At 35.9% G+C, this 27,049-nt stretch overlaps 1 protein-coding gene across 1 annotated transcript in view; it reads right to left on the bottom strand.

Moving 5' to 3' along the window:
- Positions 1–1,334: 1,334 nt before the first annotated feature.
- ETV1 (ETS variant transcription factor 1) overlaps positions 1,335–27,049 on the bottom strand; it is a 97,480-nt gene continuing 71,765 nt past the window's right edge. The window contains exons 10-14 of the mRNA XM_055420513.2: positions 20,358–20,426; positions 18,737–18,805; positions 15,305–15,474; positions 9,345–9,446; positions 1,335–4,260 (exon numbers count right to left, since the gene is read on the bottom strand). Coding sequence (XP_055276488.1) covers positions 4,039–4,260; positions 9,345–9,446; positions 15,305–15,474; positions 18,737–18,805; positions 20,358–20,426 — 632 coding nt within the window. The 3' untranslated portion in view covers positions 1,335–4,038. The remainder of the gene's footprint in view (positions 4,261–9,344; positions 9,447–15,304; positions 15,475–18,736; positions 18,806–20,357; positions 20,427–27,049) is intronic.

Raw genomic sequence — 27,049 nt, forward strand, 5'->3', positions numbered from 1 at the left:
CTAGATAGCATATTAAAAAGCAGAGACATTACTTTGCCAACAAAGGTCTGTCTAGTCAAGGCTATGGTTTTTCCTGTGGTCATGTATGGATGTGAGAGTTGGACTGTGAAGAAAGCTGATCGCCGAAGAATTCATGCTTTTGAACTGTGGTGTTGGAGAAGACTCTTGAGAGTCCCTTGGACTGCAAGGAGATCCAATCAGTCCATTCTAAAGGAGATCAATCCTGGGTGTTCATTGGAAGGACTGATGCTAAAGCTGAAACTGCAATACTTTGGCCACCTCATGCGTCGAGTTGACTCACTGGAAAAGAGTCTGATGCTAGGAAGGATTGGGGGTGGGAGGAGACGGGGACGACAGAGAATGAGATGGCTGGATGGCATCACCGACTCGATGGACATGAGTTTGAGTGAACTCCGGGAGTTGGTGATGGACAGGGAAGCCTGGCGTGCTGTGATTCATGGGGTCGCAAAGAGTCGGTCATGACTGAGCAACTGAACTGAACTGAACTGAACTTAGTAGACTATCTCAATGGTAATAAAAACAACGATCTTTAGTAATTTCTAATCCTAAGTGTTAGTCACACAGTCGTGCGATTCTTTGCGACCCCGTGGACTACAGCCCACCAGATTCCTCTGTCCATGAGATTTTTTCCAGGCAAGGATACTGGAGTGGTTGCCATTTCCTTCTCCAAATTTCTAATCCTAGATCCATCAATAAAACACTTTTGTCCGTACGTTAAGTCAATCAGTATTTTTTAATACACCATGTCTTCTTCTGTGTAGTATAGTGAATAACAGCCACCCTTTTCCCCTCATACCCCTTACCTTATCCACCCCCTGATCCCTGTGAATAACTTACCTGGCAAAGGGACTTGAAAAATGTGATTAAGTTAAAGATCTTGAGATAGGGAGATTACCCTGGATTATCTGGGTGGACCCTAAATGTAATCACAGGTGTCCTTATAAGAGACAGGCTGAGGGAGATTTGACTACAGTAGAGGAGAAAGAAGTGTCAAAAAAGCAAAAACTCGAGTGACAAAGCCAGGAGACAGAAATGACAATAGGATGGGGTTGTCCCCTGAATATTTCTATATCCCCGTTAGACTCATTGTGGACTTCTGATCTCTAGAATGATAAGAGGATAAATCTGTGTTGCTTTGAGTAATTAAATTTGTGGCAATTTGTTATGACATCCATATGAAACTGATAAAATCTGTAAAAAGAGATTCAAGTATATGACCTCCAAGATCTTTCTATAATTTGAGGAAACTGCTCTGCACTGTCAGCTGTATGAATTTTTATTTTTATGCATTTTTATAGGCATAACTTAAGGAAAATCATTTTTCATTACTTATTTGAGAGGTAACATTCTTTATTGTAATTAGCCCCTTGAGTATTGGCATCGAGAGGCAGCAAACATGAGGGGAGATATTTCTTTAGTTTCTTTTACCAAGTTAAAGGAAAATGTTACATTAATGATTTCTATGTTTGAATAGCCAATTCAATTAGAAATTCAAAACACAAGAATCTTGCAGAAATCAGCTGCCAGATTTATTAATCTATCTGAAAATAAAAATACAACCAAACAAAAAGTAGAATAAGAACAGAACTTAAAAAAAGAGCTTTAGATACATTTCCCAAAAGAGTTTGTAATGCAATGTTTTGAATCCTTCTGTGTTGGAAATATACTTAATGTTGGCCAATTACTTACTTTATTCAGTGAGTTACTACCATAAACAGCAAAATATATAATTTGTCCTTAAATACTATATAATCAATACCAATTCTTCCTTGATTCTTTAAAATAGCTTATAGCCCAATTCTTTCTCACTATCAAACTAGAATCTTTAAAAGAATAAAAGAAAATGAGAGAAAAAAGAAAAAGTATTCTCAATATAATTTTCACTTGGATCATATTTTAAAGACCCACTTTCAGTTTCTCCAAATGTGTCAATTCTCTTTCCAATAAAATTTTAGCTGAATATTTAAAAATCTGTTTTTATTATAAGTACTGTAAATGGCCACATGAGCATAGTGGGTGGGGGGAAATTCTGATTTTTAAGGCATATTTGTTAACCCATAATGGGCCTAATGATATATAATGCAAATGTAGAACAACCATTTAAATCACAGGTTACATAGATATGTTGAAATCAGAATTTTTTTGGTAGGAATAAATGTGAGTAGTATAGGTTATGTTATGTGGGTTTCCCAATAACTGTTGAGTTTAGAGACATGAACTGTGATCCATGTCATGTTGGAAAATGGGTAGCCAGGAGAGCATCTTTCAACAACTTTTCCTGTGTTCATCATGAAAATCTTTTGTAAGTTGATTTTGGCTTTGTGTTTAGGTTTTGTGTTTTTTTTTTTTAAGTTTGCTATTGACTTTCTAAAAGTTTTTTTCCTCTGAGATAGTGAACAAAATTTATGTTTCTTTCTTGAATCATTTTAGCAAGCTAATCAGAGATACTGTACTTATGGTTTTGTCAAGGTAAACAGAACAACATACCCTGCTTTCACTATTTCCTCCAAATGCAAAACAAAACTAAAACAAAAACCTTTGAAACATTAAATCTTTAAATCTTCTTTCAAACAACCCAATCACATTTACACAAGTATCCAAAACAAGATGATGGATAATACCAGTGCCAGCACTATGTCATACAGCAACTTCTTCATATTCTTTAACAGTTTGTAAATAATTTTCCATTTCACCAAAAGTTTCCACAATTTCCCTTAGCAAGCTGAAGCTTACTCTTCATTTTGTCAATGTGCATAAAAGCTGCTTACAGCATAGCATGGCAGAAGCTATTTTTTAAGCAATAAATGGTTTGAGTCATCTATTTTGTCCTGAAATGCTATCTGTAGTTAACTTCATTGCTTATATGGTCATAGTAAATTCAGCATGAAAGAGAATATTACAGAAAAGACAGCAGCAGAAGCATTAGCATTATCTAATATTTATATATGTTATCAACATAACACAGCAGTAAAAGGTTTAAATGCATATCAATGGGTACCATGTCTAAAAATTACTATAGTACCTATTTAGTGTATTGGATATTTTTCTTAAGAAGTGCTTGCTGTATCTAGAACAGCATATTATGTGATTTAGTACAGTTAATTCTTATGGATTAAATAATGTTTTTATGTACTGAAGGAAGTGAATGGAGGCAGATATTTTTTGCTTCATTGCGATCCCAGATTTAACATTTAAATGAAGATCTCAAAGGACCATAAAAAATATCATTATGTAACTGAAATGGGTTTCAAAATATTTAAAGGACAGTATTATTTGTATCTAAATAGCAAGGTGGCACCAGATACGTATACTGCTACTGGCCTGTGACTCAGTTTGGAGCCAGAGTCCAAAATTGTGCCCCTCATTTACCATCATGGTGATTACTCAGCTTCAGAGAGAATACCCATTGTATGGTTTTCCTCTGTGAGTCATATACAAAGCAAAACAAAAACAAAACAGTAAATGCAATCTCTAAATAACTTTTTACAAGAGGTGCAAAAACAGTCATTTCTAACAATTAAACTGCCTTTTACAGTAGATTTTTTTTTTGTATACCTTGCGGAGACACAGAAATGATAGGGGAAAATGCCCAAGGCAGATAGTCTCCAAGTGGATATTTACACAATGTGAATTAACTGTACCATAGATACCCAGAGGAAATGAACATTTTCTAGGTTGTTATGAAATCAAATCAACATGATATAGCTTCATCATACTTAAAACTTGTAGGACCCCATCCCAAGCCTAAGTAAAAAGTAATACCCCAATCCCCCCTCCCATTCACCCATTATCTTCCTGTTACACAGAATAAATGTTTAGATTACCCCCACCCATCCTCAAATAAAGTGCGCAGTCCATTGCAGACCATAGAATAATGCAACAGGAAAGCCCCTTTTTGTGTATCATTATTTAAAAATAAAATACAAATGACAAAAATCAAATATTGAAGAGAATTCAGAGATTCTCTTCATCTTGCAAAAGAGCAGAAGCACGAGGAGGCCCTTGACTGTCACTGTGTTAATACACGTAGCCTTCGTTATAGGGGTGGGGGTTGCAGCAGCCCCCTTCCGGCATGTAAGCCATGCTCTCGTCAAAGTGGGACAGAGGCACCGTGTCCTCTTCGTTGATGTGACGTTCCATGTCTGTCTTCAGCAGTGGGCGCTGATTATCTGGAAAGGCCATGGAGAAGAGGGCTTCTGGATCACACACAAATTTGTAGACATATCTCTCTCCAGCCACCTGAGGGAAACATGGAAGAAAAAGCCCATCCTTATGTGGGATGTCGGGATGGTACCTAAACTTAGAATAGTGAGTGTTTTGCAAGAGATACAAATATTTTATTTTTCATTATATTTTACATTGGAAACTAATCCAAGGTTGTTACATCAATTACACCTCAATTAAAACACACACAGAAAAACACAACTTCATCGTCACCATTCCCAAATGGGGAACGCAGGGAAAGAAAGGAACAAAAACATGGTTTAATGCTCCAGAAAGGATGGATAACAAAAGAAAATGGAAGCAACAAAAGAAAAGGCAATCAAGTATTAATAGATACAGATAGGGGAAAAAAAATTCCTCACTTTGTGGGATAAATGACAGTTCAATCAAGGGAAATGCAAAATACTGACCTTGAGTGATAATTACATTCATTCTAGATAAAACTAGAAACTTAGCAGTTTGTTGTTTCAATATAAATGTAAACTTACATTGTTATTTGGAGGAAAAATCAATGATTTCATGCAGGCATCTCACATTGAATTTATTCCCCCTCTGTTTGAAAAGGTAATAGCTATTGTACTTATAAAATAACAAGACCTTTAAAGTGTAGTGTTTCCCTCTTAACATTGTACTTCTGAAATTGTAGAAAAGCTAAACTTTCAAACCTTAAAAGAAAAAATGGATTGTGTTCCTAATAAGACTAGACTAGTGCTTCACTGATTTGCAGGGTGAACTATTCTTTTTCTTTTCTTTAACTTTTTTCTTTTGTACCGTACATTCTCATCTGAAAAAAGAAAGAAGCATAGCCTTATTTAAATGAAAGATGGATCAACAGGGCAGTATTATCCTGGGTACATCACTTTTAAAAATGAAAGCAAGACGCCTTAGACAGATGTTAAGGATGTGTATATAGTGTCAAATTGAATTAAGAGGTGTAAAAAAAGTGAGAGGAATTTAAAATATACAATACATAGGGAGGAAATGAGAAAAAGAAATGTGACAGCTGCCTGAAATAAAGGAGAAGTAGTGTAATTTGTAGGAAATGACACATCCCAAACTTAAATTTTGAAGAGTAATGCTTCTCTAGGAAATTATAAACAATTGAGTGAAACAAATAGAGCCCTTCCCCGCTGCCATTAATAGACAATGCTGAGCTTCTCAAAAACCCAGAGAGTTTGGGGGTAGGGGGTGGGAGTGGATAAATACAGTTCTTTGTATTAAGTTTGATACTATTTCAGAAAGGTGAAAATTACTCAACACCTCTACTAGTTGCTTTGTAACGTGGGGGAATGGTGAATTCATGGTTTGTAAACTATCTGTGCATGTTTGCAGAAAAAAAAAACTACCAAAGAGCACTGTTGTTCTAGACTCAGATTTAGAATGCTTTTTGCCCTGGATTTTTTTTTTTTTTTTTTAACCCTGTAAGAGAAACCAATTTAGAGATTTCAAGAGAATTCAAATACGGTGAATATCCTTAGGCTTGAAAACAGCCAACACTTAAGTTTTGGACAAGTTTCTTAAACTGCCCTCAGTTCCCCTTTTTTTGGATGAAATGGAGGCAGGGATGGCTTCTTGGAAAGCCTGTTGCAAGACTGAGATGGAAGTTTCTAGCACAGGGCATGCAAATAGAGGAGTCTGGCATAAGTTTATTCACTTTAGCTCTTTATAAAAAGGAAATTAAGTTCATAAAGGTGAAATGGTGAAACTGCCATAAAAGTAAAAATAGGCGCTCAACAATACTAAATCCCAGTTTTCATGTTATTCCTTTGTTCAAAGTATTTTGAGAAAAAAATGAAGTAATTGGCTGGCATATCTCAGAGCTTTTAATAACTGGCTTTGTTTTGTTTGTGGCCACTGAGAAGGAGGCATTTGTTTTGCTCTAGACTACTGGAATGTTTTTGTACAACCTGTTGCTATTGGTTAGAATTAGAAATTATTTAATAAGTCACTGTGGGGAATTAAAATGTATGATATGCAATCAGCATTAAAAAATCTCTTAAGGACCCTGCCTTAATACACTGTTTTACTTTTTCTTTCAGTAAATATATTTAGAGCTACTACTCTACTTATTGGATTATGTTAAATGCCACAGAGTTTAGAACAAGGTCTGATAAACAACCAAGGAACATAATGAATCCTCTTATTAGTAATACAATTACAATATGGACAATATTATACATTAAGTATATATAAATAGTAATGCTTAGGTAAAACATTAATTTTTCAAGAGAGATGGATCAGAATTAAACAAGGAGGTTATCTTTTGAACTGTGCTTTGAAAGGCTAGCTATTAAAATTATGTGTTAACTCTTAAAATTTCAACAGTAATATTGGAGGAAAACTTGAAATTACAGACTAAGCCAAAAGAAATAATAATCTGATTATATCATTCAGAAATACCCAATACTTAAATGTCTGTATATACTTTTATTTCAGTTCAGTTCAGTTCATTTCAGTTCAGTTGCTCAGTCGTGTCCAACTCTTTGCGACCCCATGAATCACAGCACGCCAGGCCTCCCTGTCCATCACCAACTCCCGGAGTTCATTCAAACTCATGTCCATCAAGTCGGCAATGCCATCCAGCCATCTCACTCTCTGTCGTCCCCATCTCCTCCCAACCCCAATCCCTCCTAGCATCAGACTCTTTTCCAGTGAGCTTCTAAATTTTGAAGTAAAAGCATATACACATATCGTCTATAATGTATAATAATTATTACGTCACCATTTCTTCCTTCATAGCTACTGAAATAATCAGGGTTTCTTTCATGTTTTGATACACTTTGGTTTTAGTTTCTAATTTTTTCACTTAATATTCTTTGACATACACTACATATACACAGAGTTTTAAGTTCATTTACAAGCATCATCAGATAAACATTTTTCCCTACACATTAAAATATGTAATTCTATCTCATATTTTTTTAAAGGACTGCACAGTTTTCCTATATTAGGACTGACTTATCCATTATGTTATCAGGGAGAAAATGAAGCGTTGAGAAAGCCACAGGTGTATCAGAGAGTAGCAAGGAGACCGGCTCAACACGTGTAATGAAGAGTAAATATGTATGTCTGCAAAAACTGTCAGAAGTCTTGATTGCTGTGCGAGTTATAAGTACACTTCAACTTTTGCATTTTCACCTCTAAACGACCTATTCTTCCTTATATCATACATGATACCCCAAAAGGCCTGTTAATTTCACATTTTGCTATCCTATAATGGCTGATAAATAGTTACTAACAGTTTACCTTGGCCTAGTAGGGAAAATTTGAGGAGCCACAACATTTTCCTCTGTATTCCAACATCTATGCTATTGTTTGATCATTTGAAAGCATCTTGCCTTATTATTTTCTTAAAATAAGAGGTAAACAAATGGGATGTGTGATAACTGGATAAATAAATGAGAATATGGAAGTAATGATATCAGTAATAAGTTTGAATACCTTTGAGAATATCTAAGACCAGACATAATATCTTGAAGATACCCCTTTAAACACTGTGTATAAAAGTTGAGGTATGATTAGATATTTTGAGATACTTTTTAGCTTTTGGTGACTGCTCCCTTTAGTAAGGGGCTTACTAGTCAACATACAAAAGCTAAATATGTCTTGGCTTCAAGGTGCAAGATTTATTCACAGATACCACCTGCTGAAGACTGTCACTGCACCAGGTACAAGGCAAGCGTCTCAAGTATACTATTTCATTTAATGATCACAGCAGCTTCATGAGGAAGGAATATTGCTGCTTACTAGCAGAAGAATCTGTTCAAAAACAGTAATCTAACAAGACGCTAACATGCAAACCAAAGTCATGACTGCATTTGTTACTGCTGTGTAACTGTGTTACTGCTCAGGGGACCTGCAGGGGACTTAGTATGCCAGGTTACTTGCTATGCCCGATTACGAAGACGCTGATGAAAATTGAAAGAATGGTATGTATTTGAAAAAGGTTTGCTGTAAACGGGAGTGGTTGGTGAAAGAAAGGGAAGGATTAAAAGAAGACTCCAGGATTGAGATGGAGAAGACAGAACAGATAGTAACTGGTTTTATAATTTGAGGGTGAGATTCAGGGAAACAGGAAGCAATTAAGAATCCAATTCAGCCTTATCTTTTAAGGCTCTTTGAAGTTCTAACTTACTGACTAGATAACAAGACAGCAGATTGCCTTTGGTCTAGAAAGCCCAAATGATGCTATTTCCCCCTTTATACCATTGTCATGGACCAACTGGTAGTTTTTCTTGGCATAACTATGGTGACATAAAACTATGCCATAATCTGTAATATGTAACTATGTTCATGTTTCCACAAATGAACAAAGGACACATAATGAAAGTATAATGTAACGTTCACAGTGGATAAACCCTAAAACGCCATTCACAATCAAGACTAAGTCAAGACTGAGTACACATGCAAGGCTGAAGGATGTTGATAATAACAAATACCCAAATGCTTTATCTTTATTTATTCATTACTTTCTTCAAAAATTTTAGATTTTGTCCCAAGTGTAATTCATTTGTTTTATCTCACACTTTTTAAACAAGCTACCTTGAAATATTAAGACACACTCATTTTAAATAAAGCATATTTAGTATCATTATGCCAACAAGATAAGATTAAATACTTATTTCAAATCAACTGTTTAAGATGTTAAGCTGTCAAGTAATGAAATCAGCCAAGAAAAGATGTCTTTCAGAATGAGAACAAGAAATGCTCTGAATATTTTAAGAATTAGAAAAAGAGGGGGAAAAGGAAACATTCAGCTAATATTCAAAATTGTATAATTGTGGAGAATGAGCAAAATGTCAACAAGTTTTGGGGACATATATTGCCATATTAGTACTAAAGCAGGAATTTTTTTTTTTTAACCAAATACAGCAAAGTGGGGACTTCCAGAAAATCTCCTATTTTATATTACACATTTGCCTATAATGCTCATAAATTTATAAACAGAAAGCCTTGTAATAGGAAAACCAACAGCTAAGCATATGTTAAAGTGAGCGAAAACCTTGCTTCAGCAATGTAATGATATGTGGCTTTGAAGTATGACACGCAGATGAATGTGAAACATTTCAATAAATTTTAATGCTGTGTTAGCTGCTCACCTTTTGCATGATTCCTTTCTCATAATAATAGCGGAGTGAACGACTAAGTTTATCATAGTTCATAGCTGGCCTGTTTTTCTGAATGCCCCAACGCCTGGCCACCTGCCATTGAGACAGAATCACATTGTTGTGTTAAGCATTATCTTATCAACATATTTCATAAAAATTAATTCATTAATTACTTGCAAACCATCTAAAACATATCCAAATCAATGGCATACGTGTAAGAGGCAAAAGCTATCGTGATCTGTATTTCCTGGGTCCTGGTTTGCTTTTTCAACCAGGCATTAAGTGATCATTCTGAAACACCACAATAGAATTCATTGTCACTATTGTTTTGGATACAAAATTAAATGGAAATAAGGGAATGTGTTTACAACGGGAATGAATAGGCTGCAATTCACCAAAATGAGGCATATTTCCCATTCTGAGGTCCCCTTTCTGCTTTTTCCTTCTTATTTCTTTTTCAGATTAAGAACTAAAGATCAAGAGCAACTTTATCTATAAATAAAGATCTCTTGGTAAAGATGGTTTTGAGGTTATGATAAATCAAAGGAAAAAAGATACCCTACTTGACACTGGCTAAAACATACTGGCTAAAGGACAAGTGGCATAGTGTGCACAAATTAGTAAGCTGAACTGTATATAATTTTTATTGCCTGAAGCAGCATCAGAAAATAAAAAAAGTGCAGTCAATACCAAACTGGTGGAATTAAGCATTCACTTAAAGAACAGTAACTGGACGCTAAAAATAAGAAGGAAGCGAAAAAGGTCACCGTGTATATGAGTCCACAAACAAAAGTCTCTAAAGCAGAATATCTACTTTGTGGTCTCGTGAACAGTCTCTGAGCTTTTTATAATACGGCTTTGGAAGCGTAACTTTTCTGGCAAAGGCAAAGCTCTTCAACAGAGCTTTAGCAAAACCTCCTTCCTCAAGGAATCTGTATCCCCTCCCTCCCCACTACCCTGGGCTAGCTGCAGACGTTCCAAAACAGGCTGGCCTGCTTCTGAGACCCCAGTCAAAGTCAAATCCTCATTAATTTCCACTTTTGCTTCATCTGAGCAGAAAATGCAGCTCCCGTGTATACCTAGGCAATCTGGAGAGAGCATTTTCTAATAGGGTTAGCGTTCTTCTTCAAGTTCACAGAATTCCAAGTTGTTGTTGTGTGTCATAAAGCAAAATCTTATAGAATGCTTTGCAGAAATACTCTCTTATTAGCAATAACCTTTAATGTGATTTGTGTTTTTTTCTTTAAAAAACACTGATCTTTCCTATTTTCTCTCTCACTAATTTATATTTCCTGAATGTAATTTACTCACATACATCAGTATACTTTTTAAAAGCAAAAAAGATGTGATGTCACATCCCTGTGACTACGTATCTCCAAATAGAAAGTCACAGTGACAGGCACACATTAATATTCCATTAATTAATGGATTAATTAACTAATGGATTCCATTAATATTAATCAATCTATTAATTAATTCCATTAATTAAGATAAATTTAATTTTAATGTAAATGAGAGCAACAGTGTGATGGGCAAGTGGCAATAACAAGTGAAAGCAATACTTTCTAAATAAAACATCTATTAAACAGCTAACAATGTTTAATAAAATCAGTGTCTTTAATAGACAGGACAACTGACGAGCCTGCGAACGTGGAGGGAATGTGAAAATAAATTATCAGTATCTCCTTAAACTGAACAACAATTTCTGAATACTTTGTCATTTGTTAATAATTTTTTCTAGCTCACCAGGATGTACCTAGAAAGCAAAATAACCTGCAACAAACTTAAAAACAACTTTCTCTCTCCCCAAAGGAAGTCTTTAGGGGAAAAAAGATGCCTTTTTTTTAAATATCGTAAGCAGAGTCTGACTTTCATGATGCCAGCTAATTCGCAGCACTGTGGGTATCAGTAGACATACTAAAACAATCAAATTTATTTTTAGAGCTATTTCAATATCACATTTATCATAAAGTTGAGGAAAATGAGACATACCCATATGCCTAGGAGATGCAGACACATTATGGAAGATAAAGGAATAAGATCTAGAAATCTGCTTTAACACTGTGCCTCTAGTTCACAATATTGGACCAAGCACTTATACATCCCATGTTGTGTTCCTATCACAATAAAATTGTTCTAAAAGACTGAAACTTAAAATGAACAGACAACACAAAAACTTCTGGGACAGGTTAGACCACCCAACAACTAAGAAAGTCCATCCAGCCCTCACGAATGACTCATCACAATCACCAGTGCATCCAGCCAAAGGACCATTTTCAACATGGTGCGTGTACAACGGTGACAATACTTCTAGTAACTTCTTTATAACATTCTTTCAAATGAAAATATTGGCTGTCAATGAGGAGAGTGGAAAGATCTCTGTAGCACTATAGCATTTACCCTTATTGTCAAATGAATTAAATAGGACAATGTAATTGTTCAATGATTAATATTATTCAATTTATTTTTAAAAATCATGCTTGAATGTGCAACAGTAAACCTAGAAACTACAACCTGGACCTGGCTATCAGACTTCTCGATAACTCTTCCAGGTCAACAATCTTGAATATTACTAAAAGACTTCTACTCTTTGTCCTATGGGCTTCCCAGGCGGCACTAGTTGTAAAAATCCACCTGTGAATATAGATGTAAGAGATGTGGTTTTGATCTCTGGGTCAGGAAGATCCCCCAGAGGAGGAAATGGCAACCCACTCCAGTATTCTTGCATGCAGAATCCCCATGGACAAGGGAACCTGGTAGGCTATAGTCCATGGGGTTGCAAAGAGTCGGACACAACTAAAATGACTTAGCATGCTGTGTACTATAGATGTTTTGCTATGTCATTAACTGCTCCCTGGAACAATTTCCCAGGACCCATGATTAATTCAAAAATAAGATCCCATAATTTCAAATATCTCAAAGAGAGAGAAGGTGAAGATTATGCACTTGCTGAGGTTATCCTAAACACACAGAGCAGATGATCAGTGCAAGACTGAAATCTCGGTATCATTTTAAACTGCAAGATGGAATATAAAGAAGTGGAACTTAAAGTAATTCCAACAAGGATGGTTTCACAGCCACCTTTCATGAGCTGCACTGTCACAGACCCTCAAAGAACTACTGTGTGATTGAAAGAAGAGGGTGACCGGGGGCCGTGGAGACTAAAGGAATTTCACAAACACTTCCCAAAGAAGAAATTTAAACAAAAACAGCAGAGTCATTGCCTGATGGAAGCAATTGCAGCAGTGAGCAATGCAGCAATCAGAAATGGAATGTTTCATTTTGAACAAAAGGCCTTCGGAGGGCCTTCGGAGACGTTCAGTGCTTACTTTGCTATTGCCAGGGAGTTAGTTACTATTTGGAAATGGTCTGCCGACTCTCTGAATTCCTCAGCTCTTTTTTTACTTTCAGAGTCTGCTACAGAAAAGGTACCTAAATGTTAGTTTGTCATAAGAACAGATATAATTGTATTCCTTCTAGGCTAAAAAAATAAAAAAGTCACAGAAATTCACAATCTGATGTAACATAATGGTCCCCTGGTCAAGTCTCCTATTCTAGTTGTTTCAACACTATCAGCTTAAAAATCAACACATAAAGAACTTAATCACTTGCCTAAGAATTTTTATACTTCTAAGTGGATCAATAATCACTGATGTAATTCAGTCATACCCCCATCTTAACAAATGAGAGTGAAAGTGAAGGCCATTCGACTCTTTGCGACTCCATGGACAATACAGTCCATGGGATTCTCCAGGCCAGAATATTGGAGTGAGTAGCCTTTCCCTTCTCCAGGGGATCTTCCTGACCCAGGAATTGAACTGTGGTCTCCTGCATTTAAGGCAGATTCTTTACCAACTGAGCTATCAGGAAAGCCCATGGCAACGATCAAAAAAAATTCTGTTTCTGCTCACTTTAATCACAGATGGACAGAAGTAACTGATATAAATCCCTGCTGGATGTCCTTAAGGTCTAGCATGAACCAACTCTTACAGTGATTATTAACATCTTTCATGAGATGAAGAGCTCACATTCTCATCATTACTTAACAGGCTTTCAAATTACTTTATGTTAAGTGATTTTAGCCTCAATCTTTAGTGCTTCACATTTCTGTGGTTCTTTCACTTACATTATTTAAGTACATCTACATAAAAATGAATTTCCTTTGACAGCCAAATTAAGTTTTAGACACAATACAAAATTCAACTACCCAAACATTTCGTCCATATTTGATAATGGATACTTCCAGTTTTGATCCTGAGCCCTCTGTGCCTGAGTAGGTATGTATGCATGTTCCTGTGTATAGTTGGTGTGGGGTTGAAGAAGATGGAGACATACCCTCTCACTGATATAACCTGGAGTAGACTGAATTGTGCTCATCAGTTCCTCTCATTTCATACTTTATTCAATCCATATTTGAATCAGATAATCCCTTAAATCTCTACAAGTACTATCATCTTATCTTCTGGATATCAAATTAGGACATATTATCTGATTATGACTGAATACACGGACACACAGATGATGGAAGATGCATATAGGTCCATTAGCCTAGGATGTAGATGTCAAATCTACATGAAACGAATAATTTAAGTTTAAAAAAATAGCTCTGAATTTTTTCTTTTTACTTTTCTGGGGTGTTTAGATACAACAGCCAATATGAGTCATAGCCATGTTAGCTCCCAATGCTTTCTCAGCTAATGTAAAGAGAGAAAGCATCTTTCATGAAAAGACACAAACTTCTCATGAAAGTTTGCCCTTCAAACTTTCCTGCTGGTATAGTGGTTGAGAGTCTGCCTGCCAATGTGGGGCACTGGGTTCGATTCCTGGTCCGGAAGATTCTACCTGCTGAGGGACAGCTAAAGCCAGCGTGTCACAACCACTGAGCCTATGCTTTAGAGACCCTGCTCCACAACAAGACAAGCTACCACATGACAAGACTGTGCACTGCCACCAAGACACAGCACAGACAAAATTCTTTTAAAAGTGCAAATAAATATAAAACGTCACCTTTCTCTTGAGGTCCAAAATGCTATTTGGTAGGTTACACTGTAATAATAATAGCAGGCTTAAATCTAAAGCTACTCCCGAGAAGAACAAACACTGAACTGAGAAGTTTTATAGGAAAATACTCCATTTGTATGTACATGAGGGCAGGTTGGAAGTGGGTAAGACAACTGAACAGAGTGAAAGGCATTCCATTTACCCACAGTATCTCTATCCAGAGTCCTTTCATTCTGGCAATTTCTTTGGTATCATGGTGACATTTTAAACTTTATTCTTACCTTCCAATGGAGTGTATACCGCCCAGCTGATTTGAAACAGGTATCACCATTAATCAAAGGGAAACAGTATTCCTATGGGTCTGTGTCTCCTAAGAGACACCTAAGGAGTGAGAATTTCCCACTGTGACCTTTGAGTGCCTTTATTCCCACAGCTGTGTCTCCCCTACAACCGTCTTACACATGACTTAGTTCTCTAAATGTTTCTCTCCGACCCTCCTGCCAAAAATCAAGATTGTCCAATTAATAACTGCCAGTTCTCAAGGACAATTCCTGTCTCCCTAAAGTGAGCTGAACTTGATGCACGTTCCTCTCTTTCTCAAAGACCATCCAACATGCCCAACTTAGACGCACCTTTAGAGAAGACCCAGGCCCTGCCCTGCACAGTCACATACAACTGAAGTGACAGCATGCATGCACAGTAACGTTCCAGGTGATTTTCTTCAACGTCAGTTCTATAGGATGGTATTCAACTGGATCAAGCCTGTAACATGTTCATTTCTTATTTTACATGTATGCCTGCTTTTGTTTTTTTCTCCTCTGGACTACCTTTTCACTCAAAATGTTCCCCTAAAGTTTTAAAATAAAAAAATGAATTTTTGGCATATTAATAAAGTATGTGTCTTTCTATTATGACATAGCTGATTTCCCTATAGAATCTATGAAACTTACCTCTTCAGGCTCAATCAGTTTAAATTCCATGCCTCTCCCAGTCCAGGCAATAAAATGGGAATTTGAAGGGTCATCTAGAAGAGCGACCAAAAACTGCCAGAGCTGAAGTGATCCCCGCCGCTGGTATGTGGGTCCTTCCCGATACATCCCTGGCTCTTGTTTTATGTCTCCTAAATTAAAAACATTTTAAGTTTCTATGATTAGCATTATTATGACATTTATATAAAATTTATATTAAAATAATCACTAAAAATGGTTAAACTACAACTAATTTAAGAGTTTCTATGAAATATATCTTTTTCATTAAATAGGGATTTAACACAGTTAAATGGTTGAATATAAACCAGGAATCTACAAACTTATAGATAACTACACATATGTCAATATAAATGCACATGGGACAAAATAAATGCACAGATGTCACTGACTTATAAAAATGCTGTATCTTTTTTTTTCTTCAGATACATTTTAAAAACTATAGTATCTAATCCTACTTCTTTACTTCATTGTTAATGCCATCTCTTACTGCTCTAAGCAGGGCTTCCCTAGTGGCTCAGATAGTAAAGAATCTGCCTGCAATGTAGGAGATCCAGGTTCAGTTCCTGAGACAGGAAGATCTGCTAGAGAAGAGAATGGCTACCCACTTCCATATTCTTGCCTGGAGAAGTAGGCTATACAGTCCATGGAGTCGCAGAACTGGACACGACTGAGTGACTATCACACACACACACACACACACACACACACACACACTACTCTAAGCAACAGTGGAGAAAGAGTAATCAATTTTAAGCTCCAGGCATTTTATTTATACAAATTAAAATTTGCAAACTACAATTTATAAATACCTCATTGATTTGCATGTGAAAAACTATTGAAAATTTAAATGCAAATGTTTCAAAGCAAATTTAATAGCAGCTTAAACTCTGTGAGCTAAGTAAAAATCAGGAAAATATCACGGTTAATGCAAGGCATACTGGATTACCATCACTCCATCTTTCTACCACACCTTCATATTGCCACCATGCTTTTCTCAGCTGGCAGCAAATGAAAATTCTAATTTTTCCTTATCTCTTGTTTACATTGCACTTATTTGAGTTTAACTTGTTGTTCTTTTTCTGAAAGTCCAATTCAAAAATGCATATAGACATAAAAATGAACACACCAGAGTTTTCTGTAAATCTGTATTTTTAAACAAGAAAGGACTGTTTGTGCTATATACAAACTGTAAAAGTCTATTAAATAGATTATAGCAATAAAGGTGTCAGTTTCCAATTCTTTGGTATAAATCTGGTCAGATATTTTGGTTTTACCAAAAGCAAAGAAACGAACAAAAGAAAACACATACAACAGTTCTACTGATTCTACACTTCCAGCTCCAGCAAACTGTCTCAAAAATATGTGGAACCAGTCACATTGGGAATTGAATGTCTAAGGCCCGATAAGCATATCACTATTAATACATGAGTTTCTTTCCTTCATGCAGAGGGAAATTGTTTAGAAACAATTTAGACAGAATATACTTAAGGTGATATACTGACATAAAGAGTGAGTTATAAAACAGCCCAAATCACAAGCTTTTTAAAACTTTCCTTTGGTCAGAAGACAGAAATACACCTCTTGAGATAATGACAGAAAAAATACTTTAAAAAAATCAAAGTAAAATTTTTCACTCAATAGCTGCTAAAAATCATTATGCTGTTTTGGTCTAAGCTATAGAATAAGGAAGTGTCTCTTCATATTGTTCAGTGATAGTTATATTTATCTTATTTTTCCTTCTGAAATTTAGAAATTTTCATGGGGGCAAATGAATAATTTTGCAGATGGAATGAAACACTGTCAAATGTTCTAACCTTTAGATTGCTTCTGCCTATAAAACTGACTGATCATATTGGCCTTGCACAAGGAAAAAAAATTGTTTTTCTTTCTTCTTGTTCTCTGTTCCTTATAAAATGTAAGCCCAATTCTATTTTGCCCAAAATATTTTATTAGTATAAAGCTGAGAAGTATTTAAAAATCAAAGGGAAAAAATAATCAAGACAATTAGCTCCCCAAACACAAGTGTGACTCTGTCTTTGCCCTGTTAGATTATGCCCTGTTCTTGTCTATATTTTGAACTGCTTTTCTTTCTTACGTGCCCATACTAATTATCATGATTTCTTAAAAAGTTAACTCACTAAGTGTGAAAGGAACTGATGAAGGTCATCCCTAAAAGTAGACTTTCTGCTTTATTTCAAGAGAAAAAAACTAGATTTTAAGCATTTTGATGCTCTGCTAATGATGCTAAATACAATAACACGCGTCCCACCTCTGAAACTCAAAGGTTAAAACTAACATTTATTATAGAATAAGACTGAAAAGGTGATCCATGTTGGAGTTTAAACCATGACCTTGGCATGAATTTTCAGTTTAAAGGGAGGTTAAGGAAACAGATATTCCCAAGACTGGTCATCCTGTCTGATAAGTCTAAGAGTAGCAAAAGCATCGAGAACAGAGTAGTCTTCAAGCAACTAATTAGAGATAGAGGAGCAATCTGCACATATCCTTTGCTGTTTAAATAATGACAATTAAAACTCCCAAGAGCTACCAAGTCATTACAGCCATGATCCTGAAAGTTTGTGTAATCAGCTAATCAGAAGGCCCCTGCTCGCTTCCTGTTAAACAATCAAAGCAGGAAATATGGAGACCACTCTGAAGAACCACTAAGTCAATCAACTGTTTGCTTTTTACCCAAGCCTCCTTCTAGATGCTGTTATCATCTTTGTCAAGAGAAGAAGAGTCTTTCTAACTTGACACCCCTTACCCCTTTCTAATATGTGGGGGGTGATGTTTTCATTTTCATTGCCACAGCAAGTGATATAAAAAAGGTAATGCTTTCCTAAATCCATTTGGAGCAATTACAAACTAATGTCGCATTAGTAATGAACATCTTCCAAAGGGAAAAATAAAAGGAGGATGCACAATCACTAACTAAATGGGCAGCTATGTTGCTCCTGTGTTCCATAATGCATCTTTTCATGAACAGTAAAAGGCAAGAGGCTACATTAGTCATCTGTGCATCCACAGTAGCAAGCTTTCTGCTCCGCTTTGTTAATTACGGGATCAGCTTTCAATACATCTCAAACAGCAAGCTGCATGTGCTCAGTCGGGCAATGGAAAGGGCCCTCTCCTATTCTGCATAAAGCTCGGTAAGAATGATACTCTGTCTGTCTTTAAAAATGGGATCTCTCATAGGACAAAAGAGAAAAGCTTCTTAATGGGAAAAGGAAAGGGAATTTATAAGAGGTAAAGTTCAGCAAGACTTGAGTGCACTGTAAGTGATGAGCATGAAAATCTTTAAGTAGCGATGTTGACTGTTTTCAGGAGAGGCGAGGGTGATCTCTCCACAGCCTCTTACAGAAATCAAAACTTGACACACAATGAAAAACCTACCATCGAATTTCTCTGGGACGACACAGGTATCATCATAAAACTGCCTGGGGCCCTTTTCAAACATGCAGCCTGTAGAGGGGAAATAGGATACATTTATTCATGACAGAAATAAAACTCACAAACAATTCAAAATATAATCATGAATGCAAAAATAGAGGCAGAAGAGGACTTCGTTTTTCCACTCTGTGACCTTGGACAGATTATTTAACCTCTGCCTAGTGTCCTCATCTATAAAATGGGAATGATAATAAACCACCTATCTTATAGGGCTGTTGTGAGGATTGAATGGTTCAATATATGCAACTTTAGAACAGTGATTGGCACATGGTAATATATGAAAGTTAGCTATATATATTATTACTAACCCAATAATGCTCATGGAAACACTGGCAAACCTGTGATGTAAAACAAATTATCTTCTTTTTTGTTTTCTTCCACGTTTCATTATTCAAACAGATGAAAGGGAAATCAGAATTACTGACATTTACCTTGCATTATGACCCTGTTGAACTGAAACAAATACAGTTTATCCCCTCACTCCTTTACAGAAATATTTAGCTGCATTAACCTTCTCATGATTTCATCTTCAATAGACAAGTCAGATTAAAAGAAAAAAAAGAATTTTCTTTTACTGCTAAATCCTTAGAAAAAATGCAAAATAAATTGATGGCTTTCTATAACCATTTTCTCCCCCAAATATCCTTAACTGTTGGACTTTCATTTAATTGCTGCTATCTTTAATTACTAGGAGGAAATTTCACATAATTTAGTCAGTTTTATTTCTCATAAGTATTGGTCTCTGTGGTAGGTACATAATATTAACAACAACAACAATTAAATTGCATTTGTGCAAAATTTTGGTTTCGTATATTCTGGATTTACTGTCTCATTTTATTATCCTTTAAACACAGGGGTTAACTTCTTTTGACGTCACTTATGCAAAACAACCAATGTTAGACTCAACCTAGAAAGATGGATCCAAGTCATTTCACTGAAGACACAGAGTGTTGACATCAAGGACCCTGCACATAATTCAGGAATTACTTTAAAGGTTAGTCTATCCCGATAAAAGAACTTTCATACATTACCTTGCAAATATCATGCCCATTAGAACAAAACTTTCTCACCAAAGTTACTATAACACATCCATGAGAAAAACACCTTTTCTAAGCCTCTTATGTGAGGCTTAACAATTACTTGCCCCAAAATGTAAAATCCAGGATATTTAAATGTGAATATATTTAAATCAACTGCATTTTATTTCAACACAATGACTTAGCTCTCTAAAGCAAAACTGAAAATTCCTTGAAGATACATTTCAGCAGATAGCAGTAAGGTGGGTGATCTATAAAGCACATGTTCTATTTTAAAAGGATGTGGTTGTTGGCAAAAAAGAACAGAGAAATTCACTTATCAGCTGTTTATATGCACATGACTCATGTTAACAAAATAGAAGAGATCATGACCCGAAAAATCTTCCTTTTACTTCAAAAAGTTTTAAAACAATGGTTCAGTGGACCTAAGTGATTTTTCCCTTATGTCATGATAATGTGACAGCATCCTGAGGACAGCTGATTAAGTTGATGAGTATTTACAAGAATTTCAATAATGGAAAACTTAACTTCTGTTCTGCTGGGATGAGTCAGGAAGCCTTCTTGCCTCATATAAATGGAGTGGCAGCTAGGCACTTCTGAAAGAGGAAACAACATCGGTCAAAGAGAAGTCTGGAGCTGAAAACATGTTGTTATCAGTGGACAGAGTGCAGATAGGAAAGTAACAGAAACAGACACGTGTCTCCTGAGGGGAACTTGTCAACACATAGTTAACATTGCAGGTGGTGCCTGCACAAGAGACGTAAGGATGAGAACCATATCATGGTGAACTGTGGTCCTGAACAGGCATGCGGATTCGAAGTGTTACCCACACCTACCTTACTAAACTAAAGGTTGGCTAAGCAACAGCACGTAAATGTGACGGTATCCTCAAAACAAACAGCGTCATGAGTTAAAAGACATTTCAGGACATGTATGAGATAAATTTGTTTACCCAGTGGCAACCAAAGCAAAGATCAATAAAAGACTCATTCATAGTTTATTTCATGAACATTGGCTAGAAATCATGATGAAAAGACAAAATTGTTATGTCTCTTACAATTACTTCAGCCTAGTAAGATGACAGCTATTTTTTTTTTTTTTCAGACAAAAACAAGACTAACTTTTCATTTTGTTAAGCCCACAGGCCATATTCAAAGCCAGTGAAAGAGAAATCCAACAGCAACAAACCCAACAGCAGAAATCCAATAGCAAACACCACTGCTACCCTAAGAGCGAGGCCTTACTTGTATGACCAACTTAATCCAGTCCTGAGAAAATAAAACTTGGTTAATGGTTAAACTTGAGTCATAGTGATGTCTGTGTATCTAATGTGTTTAGCAGCCTAGATATGGGGAAAAGGAAAGAACTGCAGATTTAAGAGACCAAAGATAAAAATTCAGGTCCTTCATTTACTACTAATAAAGCTATATGGCTTTAGATAAGCCATTTTCTAAGTTTATATAAAATAGAGGACTGAGTCACATATTATCTGAGTCTGCTCTTCTTTGACTCTGAATTTGGAAGTTCACTCACATAACCAGAGGTCAATTCACGGTGAAGACTGAAGTTTCAACGTCAAGACCCTCCACTTCCAAAAGTGCTGCTGAGACCTTAAGCCTCATTTTGTATATGCTATTTCATTTACTTTTTCTTTCAGGTTCCATATTTTATAAGTTTTAGGTACCTAAAACCTGGGTCCAAATCTGAATATAACATACACAGTTTCCATAGAAATGCATAAACATGATTACATTGATTCTATCTTCTGTAGGTATTACTAAAGATTTTAAAGCAACATCTACAAAAATAAACATATACAAAAATATAAAAGGGCTTCCCTGGTGGCTCTGCCTGCAATGCGGGAGACCTGAGTTCTATCCCTGGGTTGGGAAGATCCCCTGGAGAAGGGCATGGCAACCCACTCCAGAATTCTTACCTGGAGAATCCCCATGGACAGAGGAGCCTGGCGGGCTAGAGTCCATGGGGTCGCAAAGAGTCGGACACAACTGAGTGACTAAGCACATACAAAATTAGCTGTTTAAAATATATATGACAAGGTTGCTGTTTAATATAAGAATACAACCTCCTTTCCACCCCTTGTAGTAATCATATAACTTCTGAACAAGTAATAGCATTTAAGTGAATTGGAATCTAAAGGCTCTTATCAGTCTATAAACTTTCATGCTATAATAGATAATGACCATTATTTAGCCCAGATGTCATTCTTTTTTGGTCCAGAATGTTCCATTTTGAAAGTCTATCTGATTTTCTAAAAATTCGCCTGGTGATAAATGTCAACCAAACTATGAGATATCATTTCACAGAAAAAAAGCATACATTATAAGATTTTAGTCAAAAACATCTTAATGGCGATCCCTAATAGCAATAACATTGAAAAGCATCTAGCAATCAACAGTTTATAAGCTGAAAACAGGGTCAAACTCATTTTCAAACATTTTATTGTGCTGCGCTTTCTTTAAAGTATTATGCAGTTTATAGTTCCAACCCTATAAAAGGTAGGGTTAAACCTTGTTTTCTGATATCAGTGCTTATAATAGGGTTGCAATGGAGCTGATCTTCTGGGTCACCAAATAATTAGCAATCCATTTTATCCCAACTTCTTAACCAATGGTACTTCAAATTAATGTTTAATGTTATTTTGATTTATTGCCAAGGCATAAGGTCCCTCATGCAGCTGGGCCTGGAAGGGACTGTGTTAATGACTCTGCCATCAGCTCAGCAGCTGCTTAGAGGCAAGCATTTTGTTGAACTGAAGTTGACACCCTGCCACAAAATACTTTTACTGACTGCTGCACAGCTGGAGTGTGGCTGTCAAAACAGCTGGCTGGCTCTGGAGGCAGCTAGAAAATGTACAGGTTAAACTCTATTATATATAAGTGGGACTAAATGTAGCCCTTTCTCCCCAGAGGGGGACAAAAGAAGTTCAAGCATTTCTGAGAAAGCTGAAGGGCCAGTTTGTAAAAGTACTCCAACATCACACAAATTAAGCATAATTCTGGAAAACTAGACATTGGACATAAAAGATAGGACTCGATGGGTAATTTCACTAACACTCAGGTATTTACCGAACTGGACGATTTATTGTTTTCTGCTGTGCTTTAATATTCTTCATAAATTCTCTTTATTAATCTATGATGTTTAAAGTATACTAATATAAAATCCACCATAAATTAATGACATAAAATACACCTGATGCCAGGCTTCCATTATATTTCCAAAGGCTCAACTTACGATCTAAGTTCTAAAAAAAAAGCACCAAACAGCAATTTAGAAAAAAAAATGCATATATGAGAATATATTTGTGTTTATGTCAGTTCTTATACTATTTATTACACTTCAGAGTAAATACGATTAACATCTAGCTCTTGAAATTGAGACACTTGGCTGCATTGTCTAAATGCAGTCTGTCTTTAAATTCAGCATCCTTTATACAGAAAAGAGAAGCCTGAAAAAAATATGGTTAACAGGAGTTTATTTCCCTAAAGTAACTAAAGTCATGTTATCCTAAAGTGATATCAGTTAATTTATGACCATCAGAGTGGGTCAGACTCTAATCAAATTGTAGAAACATTTCCAAAGTGATTATTCAATCAAATGACTAACATGGTTAATTAGGAGCCATAAACATTGCTCTGAAGTTCATCAAAGTAATGACTTGCCCAGAAAAATTACTGCTAATTAAATTGCCTGCTGCTTTCATTTCTACCTTATCTAATAAAAAATCCAACCAATGAAGTTTGGCATTACATTTTAACTTTTGCTAAATGCTCAACTCAGATCCAAACTAGCCAAGTGGTGACTTCAAAGGCAAATGTTTTGTAGCAGGGAATGGAGGCATTTCATACATATTCATTTATGTTTATTCATGAAATAAAACTTCCATAATTCAGTGACAGTCATAAGCTGCAGTTTAGCCTATGCACAAATGTTAAGACTACTGCATATTTACACTGTCTTAATATGCATCCATAATTATAGTCTTAGGATCATTAGTATGGCAGTGTTTACCAAAATATACCTTGTCATCTAAGAGACCTGGTTTTGAAATCTCAGTTCTGACATTTTGTGGGAACAAAACATTTTGTTAGTTATTTAACATTTCTCTCAACCTCCACATCTGTAAAATGGGAATCACAGTGATTTCCTTCAAAGATAAGACCATATGGAATAAACCATGGGTAACATTATGCCCCAGAGAAGGCAATGGCAAGCCACTCCAGTACTATTGCCTAGAAAATCCCATGGATGGAGGAGCCTGGTAGGCTGCAGTCCGTGGGGTCGCTAGGGGTCGGACACGACTGAGCGACTTCACTTTCACTTTCACACATTGGAGAAGGAAATGGCAACCCACTCCAGTGTTCTTGCCTGGAGAATCCCAGGGACGGGGGAGCCTGGTGGGCTTCCGTCTGTGCGGTCACACAGAGTCGGACACGACTGAAGTGACTTAGCAGCAGCAGCAGCAGCAACATTATGCCCAGTTTCTGAGAACACTAAGAATTCAATACAAGGTACATATTATTAACAGAATCTATTTTTAAGTGAATCTCACAAGTATTTAAAATGTGTGAACCATAGTACTTACAACAAAAAGTAATTATGCATCAAAATTATTTCTGTATCTTAATTTTCTATTCTTGTATAAGGTATCTACAGAGATGACTGACATTGTTTATTCATATGCTTACTCAGTAATATTCTTCATAAATATATTAACCTGTGATATTTAAAATATTGATTTTAAATTCATTATAAATTTATGATGTATAAGGTTTAAGTGAGATGCTCCATTATATTTTCAAAATATTTAGAGGTACTTCTTTTGAGCTTCCTTTTTACAGTATTATCCCCCAATATTTGTTGCTATATTTGGACTTTCGTTTTAAAAATTTTTAATTCAGTCTGTAAATTGAATCATGTATATTTAATTTAGGATAAAGGATTTTTTTTTTTTTGGAAACTTATGGATCAAGGAGCATGTCATAAAGACACAGCCAAATCAGCTTGCAGAAACTAAACTGCTCATAATTTGTCACAGATGAGTTCATGGTGATGAAAGCTGATCTAATATGCTGCAAAAACTCAAAGCAGCAAAACACTGTTGTTATTTTAATGCCCTAATCACTGTGGGGGAAAGTTAAGAGTAAACTAACACCCTAAACTACCTGATTTGATTAATCTTCACCTTTAGTAATACTGTTAAAATTTCCTTTAAATAAAGATATGAAGGTATGAAACTAAAAACTCAGTTTCTGTTTCTTGACCTGCATTTACAGCTGTATTGGGAAATGTAATACTGATTTGGGAAGCTTTACCAAAAATCTGCCTACAAACTACAGTACTGCATTTGCCAGGTACTTTTCTGGTTTGCCTAAGTACTACCCTGTAGTACAGAATGAAGGTTCCTCTTTAGGGCACGGTTTGCCTAAAGTTTCTAGGAGCTGAACAGGTGAGATCAGAGAGGAACTATCTGCCACATTTGCATGCTGTTGCTAAGTCGCTTCAGTCGTGTCTGACTCTGTGTGACCCCATAGACGGCAGCCCACACGAGGCTCCACCGTCCCTGGGATTCTCCAGGCAAGAACACTGGAATGGGTTGCCATTTCCTTCTCCAATGCACGAAAGTGAAAAGTGAAAGTGAAGTCATCCCTATAATGTGTTGAAACTGTTTGTTATAAAATAGTGTACAAACCTGAAAACACTCCAGATTGCAAATTCTAATTAAGAGGAGATAGCACCTCGCTTTCATTTGATGCTTGTAGTTAAATCCTGAAAAAAATAACCTCAGTGATAACTTAATTAAGCATTCAAATCTCTAAGAGTAAATGAGAAATCCCAGTAAAATAGGAATACATTGGATATTGTATTTTAATGTGATTTTTACTTTCATATCAGTGTGCAAGGCAGGGATGGATTGATTACACACTTAACTAATTCCTTGAGAAGGTGATGTGAGAAAATCAAGTCCACCTAAATTTGTTTAATGTATAATGATGATGGTGGAAAATTTGGAACATTAAAAGCCCAGGGCCAAAATGACTGTGTTGACATACATCAGAAATTAACAGGTACTTGGTGAGAAATGTTTGTGTGTGTACGTATTTCAGTATAAACATAGGAGTTTAAATAAGTTTTGCAAAAACACTTACCAAAAAAATATTGAGCTGTACCAAGAACTAATGACATCAATTTCATTCAAGAAACATGAGTATTATGACAGATCTTGCCTATGTTTTGTCTGTCTTAAATTTAATTTTTTTTCTACTCATTTCCTGGCAAACTCACAGTTTAACATTTAAAATCCAAAGGTTTTCCAGGGTACATAAATAACATAAACTTCATAAGGATGTATTTAAAAGCAAAACTATTCACATACATACTAGTGTATCATCCTTTGACTCTGCATATCCACTTGTCACATGAATAGATTTTTGTATAGCTGATCAAGAAAACGTATTTTATGAAGTTCCCTGAAAAAGATGCTAATGTGAGAATTTTTTTTTACACCAATAGAATCTCTCTATTATGGAACTAACCTGAAAATAATTAGTTCTAAAAATAAGGCCCAGTATTAGTATGTTTGAATTAAAGTGTGCGAAGTCAAGTGTGATGGCAAAAAAGTCAAGTTTTATAAGAGGTATCTGTTGTCACTCACAAAATCTCTATGTGAATGTAACAACTTGGTCATTGAAACTCATGTGAAGAAGGCAGAAAAGCTGGAGTTTTACTTCATTCACATTTAGATGGGAAATGTGTCATTAGGATTTTAGGAAACTGCAAAAATAAATAATGTAAAATCTGCAGAGATATTTCTTTTGTCACAGTTCAGATGTATTGAATCTACTGATGACATACTTTAAGGACAGAAAGAGAACTATGTCAGTCTTTGTATGCCCAGAATAGTGTTTGCAAAGCTTTAAAAAAGAAAAAAAGAAGCATAAAGCAGTTATCTGCAGTCAGAGCTTTTAAAACTTAAAGGCTACATAATCTAAAAGAACTAAAGGACAGGGAAGCCTGGCGTGCTGTAGTCCATGGGGTCGCAAAGAGTAGGACATGACTGAGTGACTGAACAACAACATAATAATCTAAACAGCACAGACTTTTACCACAAACTCCTCTTGGAAGCATCTGTTTTTAGGGTGAAGACAATATCCTACACAAACAGCAACCATATTCAAACAGGATTGGCTTATTGTGATCT

The sequence above is a fragment of the Moschus berezovskii genome, chromosome 3 (genome assembly GCF_049115385.1).
Source record: "Moschus berezovskii isolate FMDL1 chromosome 3, NW_MosBer_1.0, whole genome shotgun sequence".
In the NCBI taxonomy this organism is placed as follows: domain Eukaryota; kingdom Metazoa; phylum Chordata; class Mammalia; order Artiodactyla; family Moschidae; genus Moschus; species Moschus berezovskii.